The sequence below is a fragment of the Lathyrus oleraceus genome, chromosome 6 (genome assembly GCF_024323335.1).
Source record: "Lathyrus oleraceus cultivar Zhongwan6 chromosome 6, CAAS_Psat_ZW6_1.0, whole genome shotgun sequence".
NCBI lineage: Eukaryota > Viridiplantae > Streptophyta > Magnoliopsida > Fabales > Fabaceae > Lathyrus > Lathyrus oleraceus.
In genome coordinates this window covers 27,822,215-27,836,822 of record NC_066584.1, presented here as the reverse complement: position 1 = coordinate 27,836,822, position 14,608 = coordinate 27,822,215, and the positions used below count along the sequence as shown (strand labels likewise).

At 32.7% G+C, this 14,608-nt stretch overlaps 1 protein-coding gene across 1 annotated transcript; it reads right to left on the bottom strand.

Annotated features, from left to right (window-relative positions):
* Positions 1–12,856: 12,856 nt before the first annotated feature.
* On the bottom strand, positions 12,857–13,770 carry LOC127093349 (lipid transfer protein EARLI 1). Its single transcript, XM_051032262.1, has one exon. The coding sequence runs from the start codon at positions 13,682–13,684 to the stop codon at positions 13,130–13,132; it is 555 nt and encodes a 184-aa protein (XP_050888219.1). The 5' UTR covers positions 13,685–13,770; the 3' UTR covers positions 12,857–13,129.
* Between the last annotated feature and the right edge of the window lie 838 nt (positions 13,771–14,608).

The window sequence follows — 14,608 nt, the reverse complement described above, 5'->3', positions numbered from 1 at the left end:
TTTGGGGGCAACCTTTGATTACCCTATCTTTTTTCTCTAACCTGTTTGTTGAGTTTTTTTTTGTGAGGGCTCACATGACTCTTGCAGAGATGACCTGGTGTTCCACTTTATTTGTGGGATACCATCTGGAGATTTATTCCGATTACCTGTGCTTAATGGCTTGAGATATTTGTTTGTGACTGCTTATTCCAAAGGATGGGAGCTACTTGAATCATCAATATGATCTCAAGAGGGGAACTCCTAATGTGGTTTTATTTTCTTTTCCCTTATCTCTTATATGTTTAGGAATTTAACCCTTTTTTTTCCCATTCTAACCCAAGCCAAAACTTTTTGTGCAAACAATAACTTTTGTTTTCAACATTAGAAACCTAAGCCTTATGCTTTTGATTTTCAGAACTTATTTTTCATAACACTTATTCTGAATTGAACCTTTTAATCCACTTTAACCATATTTTTGTAAATACTTTTAATTGGTAAATATAACCTATTCAAATACTTTTTGTGGTTTCAATGGCCACCTTCTTAATCAAACCCTTTTTTTATAACCATTAGCTATTAGGTTTGAATTATCCTTGAGGTAGATATAATACTCACCATTATCCTTAGTGATGGACAATGAGTCTTCCATGCTTATTATAGGGTTAACCCCTCACTAGCATGTTGAAGTTATCCTCACATGGTGGATTTGTGGTTTTGGTTGAGTTTTCTCCCTTTGATAACAAAAGACCTTAAGGTTTTTGGACCAATCAATTCACCAACTTTTTTTTGAATTTTTTTACCCCGAACTACGAGGTTTTGGTCCTAATCTTTTTTTAAGATGGTACGTAGGCAATGGGTTCATCCATTCAAACACAAAATGTAAATAAATTTGTATATTCTTTTCTCATCCCTTCAATCATGTTTGCACAAATAAATTTTCACAAAAAACAACAACCTTACAACAAAATGTGAAAAGGGCTCCCTATGAGTACCTAGGATGCTTTGGGTGCCTAATACCTTCCCATTGCATAACCAACCCCCTTACCCAGATCTCTGACATTTTTACTAGTTTTTGATTCAATAAAACTTTTAGATTTTTGTTCGCTTTCTAACCATTCCTTTGGATAAATAGAAGTGCGGTGGCGACTCGACTTGTATGATTTACCTTGGATTTAGTCAATATCTCTAATGGTAACGAATACCCCGCTACAAAACTGAAATCAAGTTTCGTGAGAAACTTGTTACATAAAAGGTCCTTTCTAATTTCAAAACAAAACCATTATTCAAAATTAAATTGCAAGTTCCAATAGCTTCCATATGTGAGCCCATCCTGCTTCCTGATAGGATAGTCCGCTCACTTCCCACTGGCTTTCTTAGGTTTTGCATACCCTATAAGGAATTTTTTATATGGATTGTTGATCCAGAATTAATCCACCAGGTGTTAATATTAGCATCGGTCATATTAGATTCATAACAAACAAATGAGAATAAATTACCTTTCTTCTCAAGCCATTCGTTGAATCCAGGGCATTCCTTCTTCATGTGTCCTCCCTTTTTACAGAAGTAACACTTTGCTTCTTTCTTGATATAACCTTGCGGTGGTATTTTGAATTTCCCTTTCTGATTGGCTTGTGACTTGTCAGTTTTGAAAGCTTTGTTCTTCCCGCGAGTGTTTGTCAGCAATGCACTCTCACTTTGTTCCATTACAAGTCTTTCTTCTTCCTGAACACACATGGTCATTAATTCATTGATTGACCATTTGTCTTTATGTGTATTGTAGGAGATCTTGAAAGGCACATACTCAGACGGAAGAGAGTTCGAAATATAGTGCACCAGGAAGGAGTCAGACATATCAACCTCAAGTTTCTTAAGTTGAGCTGAAATGCCACGCATTTTCATTATGTGCTCACGCACACCTTTCACACTAGTGAGTCGGTAGGAGGAAAATTTCATAATTAATGTGCTTGCCAAAGCCTTTTCAGAAGTGACGAACTGATCGTCAATGGTTTTCAGCAAATCACAGACATTCTCATGCTAATCGACAGAACCACGCATTCCGCCTGTGACTTTAGTCTTAATGAATATTAGACTGAGCCGGTTGGATCTCTCCCACCACTCATAAATACGATTGCAGCTAGAGTACTTTCATCTGTAATTGCAGGTGGTTCGTTTTTCCTAATAGCATAATCTATATCCATCCATCCTAGATGGAGGAGAATTCTTTCTTTCCACACCTTATAGTTATCTCCTCTGAGCTTGAGAATATCACATCGGATATCAGAAAAATTAGCAGGTTGAGAAGCTAAAAAGATAAACAAAATTGATGTCAAAATTTGAGGCATAAATATTATCCAAATTATATGTATTATCAATATAAACATACCATAAAATAAATCTTGCAACATAAAAATTACCTGTGGGCTAAATTTTAATGTAATAAGATTTAAAAAAAATTGCGATAGATTTTTCAAACCTCACACTTTACGTGCATGATATAATTTTGTTTTTCTATCCAAAATTAATACTTTATGATAAAACTATCAAATTATGTACCAATTCATAATTCCTGTGGGCAAGTTATGAAAATATTTTGATATTTTATCCTAATTAATCATACAAATATAATAAAAATTCCTGTAGGATAAAATTCATTATACCACGTATAATTAATTACAATTTTATGTCTAATAATTTATGTGAACTCAAAACTTTTAAAAACATAATCTCAATTAATTTAAGGATGATGTGGCTAATCCAAATTAATCAAAATTATAACGATCACTAGACATAGTAACTCAATTATATGAGAGAACAAAAATAAATAAATAAGATCTCTTATACAATCGCTTAACAAAATAATAACATTATAAATCAATTTTAATTTATGCAAAAATTTAGTTCAAAGATTAAATAATAAGGCATAATAATGAGTAAAATTGAAATTATATGGATATGAACAGAATCAAAATACATGTTTAACAAAGTAGCCCAGTGGTATCATTCAAAAATGTAATGGATCAAAACTTGGATTCAATACCTAGCCATAGCAAAAACATAAAAATAATTTTATTACTGTTCATGCCGTAAGTTTCCAGGAAAAAAATTTTAGAAAGTATTATTTAATCTTTTGAAACATAATATTCTAAAATTCAAAACTCAAAATTAAATCACAAAAAAGGCAGTAGAGGCTCTGATACAAAATGTATAACAAAAGAACAACAAGATCAATAAAACAAAATGCGGAAATAGAATTAGAGGTTTTACCTCCCGCCATTGTTGCAGTGTTGTGAGTGCATTGCCTTTGATTCTTCCAAGTTCTTACTCTTTCAATATAGATGGTGTATTTCTTTTGTGATGAGAGAAAGCTTTGGGGACCATTAAGAATTTAAAGTCATTAAAACTCATTACCACCAAATTAAATGGTCATATCAATTTACCTTAAAAGCAAAATAAATCATACCCTTTTCAGAACCAAAATCCCATAACTATGGACCACATTAAAATTGGTTTTTTATTATTAATATTTATTATAATAAAAATAAGAAAATGTTACATCTTATTGTTTTTTTTTCAATTCATTTTAATTACCATAAAAAAATACAATAAAAAATATAAACTTCATCTTGTTTAATTAATTTTAGTGTGATCACTTTAATTTATTAGGTTTAATTATTAAATTTAATTTAAGTTATTTATTTTATAAAAAAAGATAAAAAGATAAAAAAAAAATTCTCTTGTAAATTACTCATGACCCGTACATAAATCATTAGCATGAAGTCAATCAAAGATCAAAACTTTATTTTCTCAATCAAACTAACTTAACGTTTTCTATAATTCTAAATAATTTAAAATCAACTCAACTCAACAAATCTATTTTTGTGCCTCGTGCATTCAATTCATAACTCTTTTCACAAATTAAAATTAATCAATCAACAAATCTACGAACTACGATGACTCTGATTTTTCTCATCATTCGATGAGAGATACGTAGGCACAAAGTTGTGAAGTCAAGGCGAGTCCCCTAACCTAAAGATAACTTTTTTCTTATTTTATCCTTTTGTACACACTCCCCTCTTTTTAAATAATTAAAAGCAAGAAATAAACAATTAGGCAAACACCTTTAACCCTAGGCTATAGGAGGTTCACGTTGAGTACAACAGAGGTAAGGGTGCCTAACACCTTCCCTTCACTTAACTGACTTCCAAACCCATATTCGGTTGCGATGACCGTCATATCCTTTCCCTTAAGGTTTTATCATTATTTCTCATATTCCTTAGCAATGATTAAAATATGATGGTGACTCTGTAATTTCCCAGCTGCGACACCCACGCCCTCAGACCCGGAGCCGGAGCAGGTGTTGACACCGACGAGTGGTTGTTTTGGTGAGACATGTGGCATAATGATTGGGACCACCACATTTGTCCATGTGACACTTTATCCTCTTAGCTCCTTTGTTGAGTTTAATGTTTTTAAATCTTTATAAATGTTTTTAAAGTGAGTACCACTTTCTATGTGAGACTATTGACAATATATTTATTATCATTAACTCAATTGCATACTTTTTGTCATATTGGAACACTCCCATGAACATTGATTGTCCATAATTTTCAACACTATCAAGCCTAGCTAACTCCTTTGTATCTTCAACTCTAAATTCCAATTGTGCATAGTTGTCATTCTTTCGCTCCATAGAACATGGTTGATAACCAGAGTTCTTTAAGACATGTGCATACGACCTATCATTTTTTATCCTCTCTTACTACAATCGCCAGAAAATTGAAAGATCTTTGACTTGTTGGGAAAATTGTCTTCTAACATGAAGCATTGGACTTTGCACGAGAATGCTACCATGTCTTCTTTAGGTTTATTGTATCTTGTTTTCTTTGAAACCTTGAAAGATTGACAAAAATCTTTTGGTTGCTAAGGAAAACATTGTCCAACTTTGTATTGAGAAACAAATGTGAGTTACGCTGAGAAATAAGTGTGAATTCTAAGTTCCACATTGGTTAGAAAAGTAAAGGTTGAGCACTTTATAAGTAAGAGGACCCATACATCTATCACCTTAAGGTTTTAAGTGAATATGTGATGCCTCTCTCACTTATTTGGCTGAATCTTTAACCTTTAGGTGAGTGTCTGATCCAATGTGTATGTTTCCCCCTCGTGATGATCTAGAAGTGGTATTAGAGTCTTGTTCGAGTAAGGGACTGACTACTTGTGTCGGAAGTCTTTCAGACATGGTGGTCAAATGGTGTGTCCCATTGAAGTGTCCAAGACGAGGTAAGAGCTCTTTCAACAGTAGTACAAGCATGTGGATGAAAGAATGTCTGATTGAGTGGAAGCATAGTGGATGGACTCACACTTAGGGGAAGATTATTGAGAAACAAATGTGAGTTGTGTTGAGAAACAAATGTGAGTTTTAAGTCTCACATTGCTTAGAAAAGTGAAGATTGAACACTTTATAAGTAAGATGACCCATACACAGGGACAAAGCCATTCATTGCAAAGTGTACGCCCATGGCCCCACTAATTTTTAAATTATCTATATTTAATGTTATATACTATACTATAAAGCATATTCCTTAGCAATGATTAAAATATGATGGTGACTCTGTAATTTCCCAGCTGCGACACCCACGCCCTCAGACCCGGAGCCGGAGCAGGTGTTGACACCGACGAGTGGTTGTTTTGGTGAGAGATGTGGCATAATGATTGGGACCACCACATTTGTCCATGTGACACTTTATCCTCTTAGCTCCTTTGTTGAGTTTAATGTTTTTAAATCTTTATAAATGTTTTTAAAGTGAGTACCACTTTCTATGTGAGACTATTGACAATATATTTATTATCATTAACTCAATTGCATACTTTTTGTCATATTGGAACACTCCCATGAACATTGATTGTCCATAATTTTCAACACTATCAAGCCTAGCTAACTCCTTTGTATCTTCAACTCTAAATTCCAATTGTGCATAGTTGTCATTCTTTCGCTCCATAGAACATGGTTGATAACCAGAGTTCTTTAAGACATGTGCATACGACCTATCATTTTTTATCCTCTCTTACTACAATCGCCAGAAAATTGAAAGATCTTTGACTTGTTGGGAAAATTGTCTTCTAACATGAAGCATTGGACTTTGCACGAGAATGCTACCATGTCTTCTTTAGGTTTATTGTATCTTGTTTTCTTTGAAACCTTGAAAGATTGACAAAAATCTTTTGGTTGCTAAGGAAAACATTGTCCAACTTTGTATTGAGAAACAAATGTGAGTTACGCTGAGAAATAAGTGTGAATTCTAAGTTCCACATTGGTTAGAAAAGTAAAGGTTGAGCACTTTATAAGTAAGAGGACCCATACATCTATCACCTTAAGGTTTTAAGTGAATATGTGATGCCTCTCTCACTTATTTGGCTGAATCTTTAACCTTTAGGTGAGTGTTTGATCCAATGTGTATGTTTCCCCCTCGTGATGATCTAGAAGTGGTATTAGAGTCTAGTTCGAGTAAGGGACTGACTACTTGTGTCGGAAGTCTTTCAGACATGGTGGTCAAATGGTGTGTCCCATTGAAGTGTCCAAGACGAGGTAAGAGCTCTTTCAACAGTAGTACAAGCATGTGGATGAAAGAATGTCTGATTGAGTGGAAGCATAATGGATGGACTCACACTTAGGGGAAGATTATTGAGAAACAAATGTGAGTTGTGTTGAGAAACAAATGTGAGTTTTAAGTCTCACATTGCTTAGAAAAGTGAAGATTGAACACTTTATAAGTAAGATGACCCATACACAGGGACAAAGCCATTCATTGCAAAGTGTACGCCCATGGCCCCACTAATTTTTAAATTATCTATATTTAATGTTATATACTATACTATAAAGCATATCCAACACTATTATATCTTAGGATAAAAGTATATAACAAAATGCAAGAATGCACGTGACAACTTAATAATAATTATTATACATGATTGGATTGTTATGTTACAGATAATTGATAACAAATTATCAAAATGGGTTATTCAATTACAACGTGACATATCATTTTCTTTACTTATTTAACATTTTCCATAAGATATATTATTTATCATCTAATATTATAAATAGTTAATTTGAAAAGTGTTTCATATATGATATATCTAATATTATTATATACATATTATTAATTTTTAAATTATTTCTATTATATAAATAATTAGTTTAAAAATTGTTTTATATATCATATATCTAATAATATTATATATAATTTCTAAACTATTTTATAGAAATTCACAAATAAGATCTATTTATATATATATATATATATATATATATATATATATATATATATATATATATATATATATATATATATATATATATATATATATATATATATATATATATATATATATATATATATATATATATATATATATATATATATATATATATATATATATATACACATATTTATTTATTTATTTACCCCCACTAGTTAAGAGTTTTGGCTTCGTCTCTGGCCATACATCTATCACCTTAAGATTTTGGATGAATATTGAATATCTCTCTCACTTATTTGGATAAGCCTTTGACCTTTATGTTAAGATTAACTACTTTGATCATTATAGATTAAGCTAGTTAATTAATACAGTTGGTTATTGTTAGTTGGTTAGTTAGCTCTATTGTGATTGGTTGTTATGAGATAAGGTTGTAATATATAAGTGATGTATTGCCACATGTTCACAATCCAATAAAAACAATGATGCAACTTTCTTGATATTTCTTTCTCTTTTCTTCCGTTAATCTTTCTTTTTTCTTATGTAATTTTTCTCCATTGATGAAACAAGCTTCATCATAATATGGTATCATTCGCCAATTCGATCCTCCTTCCGCTGCTATCCAACTGAATCCTTTTACACCATTTCATTTCTTCATTTACTTCCTTTTGCATCCATGGCCCCTTCTCGAGCTTCATCTTCATCAACTGATCCTGCTTTGGATCAAACTTCACCCTACTTTGTCCACCCCAACGATGGCCCTGGTTCCGTTACAGTTCTTCCGAAACTCACTGGTTCCAACTATCATTCTTGGGCTCGAAGCATGAAGAGGGCTCTTGGTGGCAAAATGAAGGTTGAGTTCATTGATGGATCTCTTCCTGTTCCTTCTGATTCTTTCGATCCATCTCTGCGTGCTTGGAACCGTTGCGACATGCTTGTACATTCTTGGATCATGAACTCTGTTTCAGATTCAATTTCACAGTCCATAGTTTTCATGGAGAATGCACTTGATGTATGGAACGATTTGAAAGAAAGGTTTTCCCAGGGTGATCTCATACGTGTTTCTGAGCTGCAGCAAGAAATTTACAACCTAAAGCAAGAAACCAAATCAGTAACTGATTTTTTCTCTGATCTTAAAATTCTTTGGGAAGAACTAGATTTGTATTTGCCTTTACCAACTTGTACTTGTCGCATAAAGTGTTCCTGTGAAGCTATGCGCAATGCAAGATCTCATCACCAACTATTCCAAATTATCAGATTCTTGACTGGTTTAAATGACCAATTTACTGTAGTGAAGTCCCAAATCTTGTTAATGGATCCTTTGCCAACTATGAATAAGATATTCTCCATGGTTATTCAACATGAGCGACAAATTCAACTCCCTATTCCAAATGATGAGTCTCAAACACTGATTAATGTTGCTGATTCCAAGAGGTTTGGAGCATAAAATAATGCATTCAAGCATGGTGTTCGTGTTTGCACATTCTGTGGCAAGATTAACCATACTGTTGAAAATTGCTTCAAAAAACATGGTGTACCACTTCATATGCAAAAACAGTTTCAGAATTCAGCTAACAATGTGGCATCAGATGGAAATGATGATGGATCTTCATCTCATGGTGCTAACATTAAAAGTGATAATTCACCTATGACTCAAGGTCAATTCAGTGCTTTAATGGATCTACTTCAGAAATCAAGCCATGGCCAATCTTCAGGACATGCTTCTTCCAACCAAGTTGATGTTGGTCATCCATCAACAGGTAACACATATCATTGCATGCATAATAGTAGTAGTGGTTCTTGGATCATTGATTCAGGAGCTACTGATCACATATGTAGTTCTGTCCAATGGTTTCATTCACATAAGAAAATTATCCCCATCACTGTTAGATTGCCAAATGGATAATGCCTTGTTGCTAACCACTCTGGCACAATTTATTTTTCTCCTGATTTCATTGTGCATAATGTTCTTTTGATCCTTGAATTTTCTCTAAACTTATTATCTGTTTCAAAGTTGTGTGAATCCTCTAATTAGAATGTCAATTTCCTCAAATCACAATGTGTGATACAGGACAAAATCACCATGAAGATGACTAGTTTTGCTGAGCAGAAAGATGGATTGTACTATCTAACACTAAGAGATAATGATTCACCTGCTACACACACACACCTGATTTAACTTCTACCCTAGCAGCCAATGTCACTTTACCAAATAAAGCCTTATGGCATTTTAGATTAGGACACTTATCTCAAAACAGATTATTGTACCTACATTCCCAATTTCCTTTTATCAAAGTTAATCATAAAGATGTCTGTGATGTCTATTATTATGCTAGATAAAGAAAGCTTCCTTATACTATTAGTAATAATAGAGCTGCACACCCTTATGACTTGATCCACTTTGACATTTGGGGACCCCTTGCAGTCCAATCTTTACATGGTCATTCATATTTTTTAACTGTTGTCGATGACTGTAGCAGATATACATGGATCACTCTTACACATGAGCCAAAGAACTACAAAGAAGCATGTTTGTCTGAACATTGAATCAAGGCCATGAAGTCTGAATTAGATGCATTAGACAAGAATAGAACTTGGAACATAGTTGATCTGCCACCACATGTCAAACCAATTGGTAACAGATGGGTGTTCAAAGTGAAGCATAGAGCAGATGGCACAATAGAGAGGTATAAATCTAGACTTGTTGCCAAAGGCTACAACCAAATTGAAGGGCTTGACTTCTTTGACACTTTCTCACCTGTAGCAAAGCTTACCACTGTCAGAACTCTTCTTGCAACTACAACCATCAACAATTGGTTTTTACATCAACTTGATGTTAACAATGCCTTTTTACATGGGGAATTGCAGGAAGATATGTATATGACTATACCTGAAGGTGTTACATGTCACAGGCCCAATCAAGTATGCAAACTCCAAAAGAGTTTATATGGTCTGAAACAAGCCAGTCGCGAATGGTATGAAAAGCTAACAGCTCTATTACTTCAGCAAGGATACACTCAATCTACTTCTGATTATTCCCTCTTCACTTTGAAAATTGATGCTCACTTTACAACCATCTTAGTCTATGTTGATGACATAATTCTAGCTGGAACTTCTATGTCTGAATTTGATCGTATTAAACTCATTCTAGATGAAAATTTCAGCATCAAAAACCTGGGCATACTCAAGTATTTTCTTGGCCTCGAAGTTGCTCATTCAAAGGCAAGGATTTCACTATCACAACGAAAATACTGTCTTGATCTTTTGCAGGAATCTGGCATGCTTGGATCCAAACCAGCTCCTACACCTATTGATCCATCAGTTAAACTACATGATGATAGTGGCAAAGCTTTTGAAGATATTGGAGCTTACAGACGATTAATAGGCCGTCTACTGTACCTTAACACCACACGCCCAGACATCACTTATGCCACGCAACAACTTAGTCAGTTTCTTCACAATCCAACAATGGCACACTACCATGCTGCTTGTAGAATCATACGCTACTTGAAGAACAACCCTGGTAGAGGAATACTGTTTCGAAGGAATGCTGAACTGCAACTGCTTGGCTTCTCAGATTCTGATTGGGCAGGCTGCATTGATTCAAGGAGACCCATTTCAGGATATTGTTTCTTCCTTGGTACTTTTCTCATATCGTGGCGTGCAAAGAAGCAAGATACTATTTCCAGATCATCATCGGAGGCTGAGTATCGGGCGCTGTCATTTTCCACATGTGAACTGCTTTGGTTGATAGTCCTTATGAAGGAGCTGCACATCACATGTACCAAACTCCCTGTTCTCTATTGTGATAGCCAAAGCGCAATGCATATTGCGTCCAATCCGGTGTTTCATGAACAAACTAAACATCTCGAAATCGATTGCCACTTGTCCGTGAAAAGCTTCAGCAAGGCTTACTTCGGCTCCTACCTATTTTCACTCATGAGCAGCTTGCTGATTTTCTAACCAAGGCGTTACCAACTTCAACCTTCAACAAGTTTATTTCCAAGCTTGGCATGATCAACATTCATCATGCTTAGCTTGAGAGGGGTTGTTGAGATTAACTACTTTGATCATTATAGATTAAGCTAGTTAATTAATTCAGTTGGTTATTATTAGTTGGTTAGTTAGCTCTATTGTGATTGGTTGTTATGAGATAAGATTGTAATATATAAGTGATGTATTACCACATGTTCACAATCCAATAAAAACAATGATGCAACTTTCTTGATATTTCTTTCTCTTTTCTTTTGTTAATCTTTCTCTTTTCTTCTGTTATTTTTCTCCATTGATGAAACAAGCTTCATCATAATACTTTAGGTACATGTTTGAATCAATGTGTATGTTTTCCCCTCACAATGACTCATCACTTTATAGCAAGAAAAGCTACGTCCTTGACGTCGAGAAATCTAACAAAATTGTATCTTCGTCCTCAAACATCTATTTTTGCCGGATTAATGATTTCATCAATTTTGCAAAAACACTCAAATTTCTCAAACATGTTCTTTGCCCTAAGTTTTTCCGAAAAGGACGTAAAAAAATTATGTAATTTTAACTTCTTCCGCTCACATGCTTCTGATCCGAAGTAACGTCATCCCATCACGTGTTTGCCCTATAGTTTCTCCTCCTACAAGTTGCCTCTTGCCACTCTCCCTTTCCGATTCTCTGAAATTTTCTTTTTCCTGTTTCAATTTAGTAAACTCACCCACGGCTCAATTGAAATCAAACACCACTCCATCTCATATTAAGTATACCTTTTATAATATATTTCTTGTTTTAAAGTATTAATTCTTTTAAATTATCAATATAAAGTTTATTTATTTTTTCACTAATATTAATTGTTTATGTGTTTGAATTATATATATATATATATATATATATATATATATATATATATATATATATATATATATATATATATATATATATATATATATATATATATATATATATAACAAAATTCTCCACAAAAAAAAAACAATGAGCAAGAAGAACCTCAGCTCGGACACAAGAATATATATAAAAAACTATTTATTATATTTCAATTATATAAAATATTCTACTAACAATCATTAATAAATTTATTATAATATATGAATTTAATATATTATGATACCAACACAACTAATCATTATTTTAATATATATATATATATATATATATATATATATATATATATATATATATATATATATATATATATATATATATATATATATATATATATAAAAAGAAATCATTTTTATTTGAGAGAATAGATATGCATGAATGTGTGGTCCACATAAATTTGTAAGAAAGCTTACATGTGATTTCAAATTGGCACTTGGTCTTGAGGTTTGAAATTATGTTTAACAATAATAATACACGCTCTGCTTCAATTTCACAACTTCAATAAACCCAAAAAACAATAATCGTTTTCATTGCATAAATTTTAGTTTTTTTTAACGACGAATATATTATATGTATTTAAAGAAAGGCAGTTAACCTTTCCAAAATACAAAGAACATTAATATCAGTTAAGTTAATATCACCAAACACAATAACAAGAAACATTCAAGCAAACAAAAGGGGGAAAAAAAGAGAGTCAGAGAGAATGAAAATTCAGAAAAAATACCAAAACACACAATTATGAAACAAAGATTCCCCACATTTATTAACATTAAAAAGACAAAGTTGGTAAATAAGGCAAACAAGCTTACCCCATTATTGAAAGGATACACATATCTTACTTATAATCCATATAGTCGGATTCATGAAAATTTAGCATGATCACGAATGTCACTTTAATTTTGTTAAAGTAACAGTGACTCCAATGAAAAACGTAAACAAATAACTAAAATAAAAACAACGTAGTTGTAACATAAGTACTTTGTATGGCTTGAACCTATAAGATGAAAATCTAAGAAGAGCATTGGAAACCAGAAGGAACAGATTTTTGACAAGCACTAAGTATGAGACTGAGTGTGATAGGAACATTCAAGTTGATACCAAGAACGTTAGCCTTAAGAGCAGTACAAAGGCAAATTGCTGCATCCAAATCAGCCAAACCTTGAATCAATGCACAACACTTGCTTGAAGCAGGACTTCCGACAACAACATTAACAAGTCCCAGAAGATTAGCACAAACACCTAGCTTTAATGTGTCCTTAGGACATTTTTGTGATGTTGAAGGAGTAGGAGGACTAGCCGTAGGTGGTGTTGAAGGAGTAGGAGGACTAGCCGTAGGTGGTGTTGAAGGAGTAGGAGGACTAACCGTAGGTGGTGTTGAAGGAGTAGGAGGACTAACCTTGGGTGGAGGAATAGCCTTAGGTGGAGGACAAGGTTTAGGTGTTTTGGAAGGTGGTGGAGGACTAGGCTTAGGTTTGGGATTGCATGAACCACAAGCATGGGAAAATGTGGAATAGGAAAGAAGAGAAAGTAATATAAAGAGTGCACTAAGCTTTTTGGCAGCCATTGTTAAGAACTAAACACTAATGTTTTGTTTTTGTGTTGAATTGTAGGATGAGAAGAAAAGGAGAGAATTGAACCACTTTTATAGGCAAATATTTGTGAGGTTCAATCATGTAGTCTCATATCCTACTGGTCGTTAAAGACTAAGGATTTATATTATCTAAAGTTAGTAGTAACTACTCCCTCCCTCCGTTTCTTTTTAATTTTATTTTTATTTTTACTTTTTACACATATCAAAAAATTAATCAATATTATTATTTTTTAAACTATAATTCTAATTTTATCTAGAATACCCTTAATTAGTTATTTTATTTTTTAATTTTTTTCTCTTTGTAATAATTATTTATAAGTAATTTTGACAAAAATACATTTAATATTCTTAAAATTTACAAATGACAATTAAAAAAAAACAAAACATTATCAAAAAACTGACACTTACAAATGAATGGAAGGAGTATAAACTAAATATTTTTTCTATTACCCTTGGTTGTTGGTGGTGTTAACTTGATAGTCTTTCTATACTAAAAATTTAGATCGTCCCATCTTTTTTTGAAAAGATTTTTCAAATGTTTTTTTTTAAAGATTAATTTGACATCTTATAATATAAATATGTATTATTGAAGATCAAAACATAGTTGAAATCGTAATTTAAAAAAAATATATTTAAAAAATGATTTTTATGAAAAACTATTTAGGATAGTTATAAAATATTAAGTGATTTTTTGAAATTTTGATATTAAAAAAAAGTTGGGTTAAATATGTTTCTGGTCCTTTTAAATATTTCATATTTCATTTTTAATCTTTTTAAAAAATTTCTTCAAAGAATGATCCTCAAAAAAATTGCATCCATATTTTTGGTCCCTATCTGTCCCTAAAATCGTTGCTAAATCACTCGCTAAGTAATAAATCATCGCTAAAACCGTTACAA

Coding starts and splice junctions, on each gene's coding strand:
- LOC127093349 (XM_051032262.1), bottom strand. CDS start 13,684: ATGGCTGCCAAAAAGCTTAGTGCACTCTTTATATTACTTTCTCTTCTT.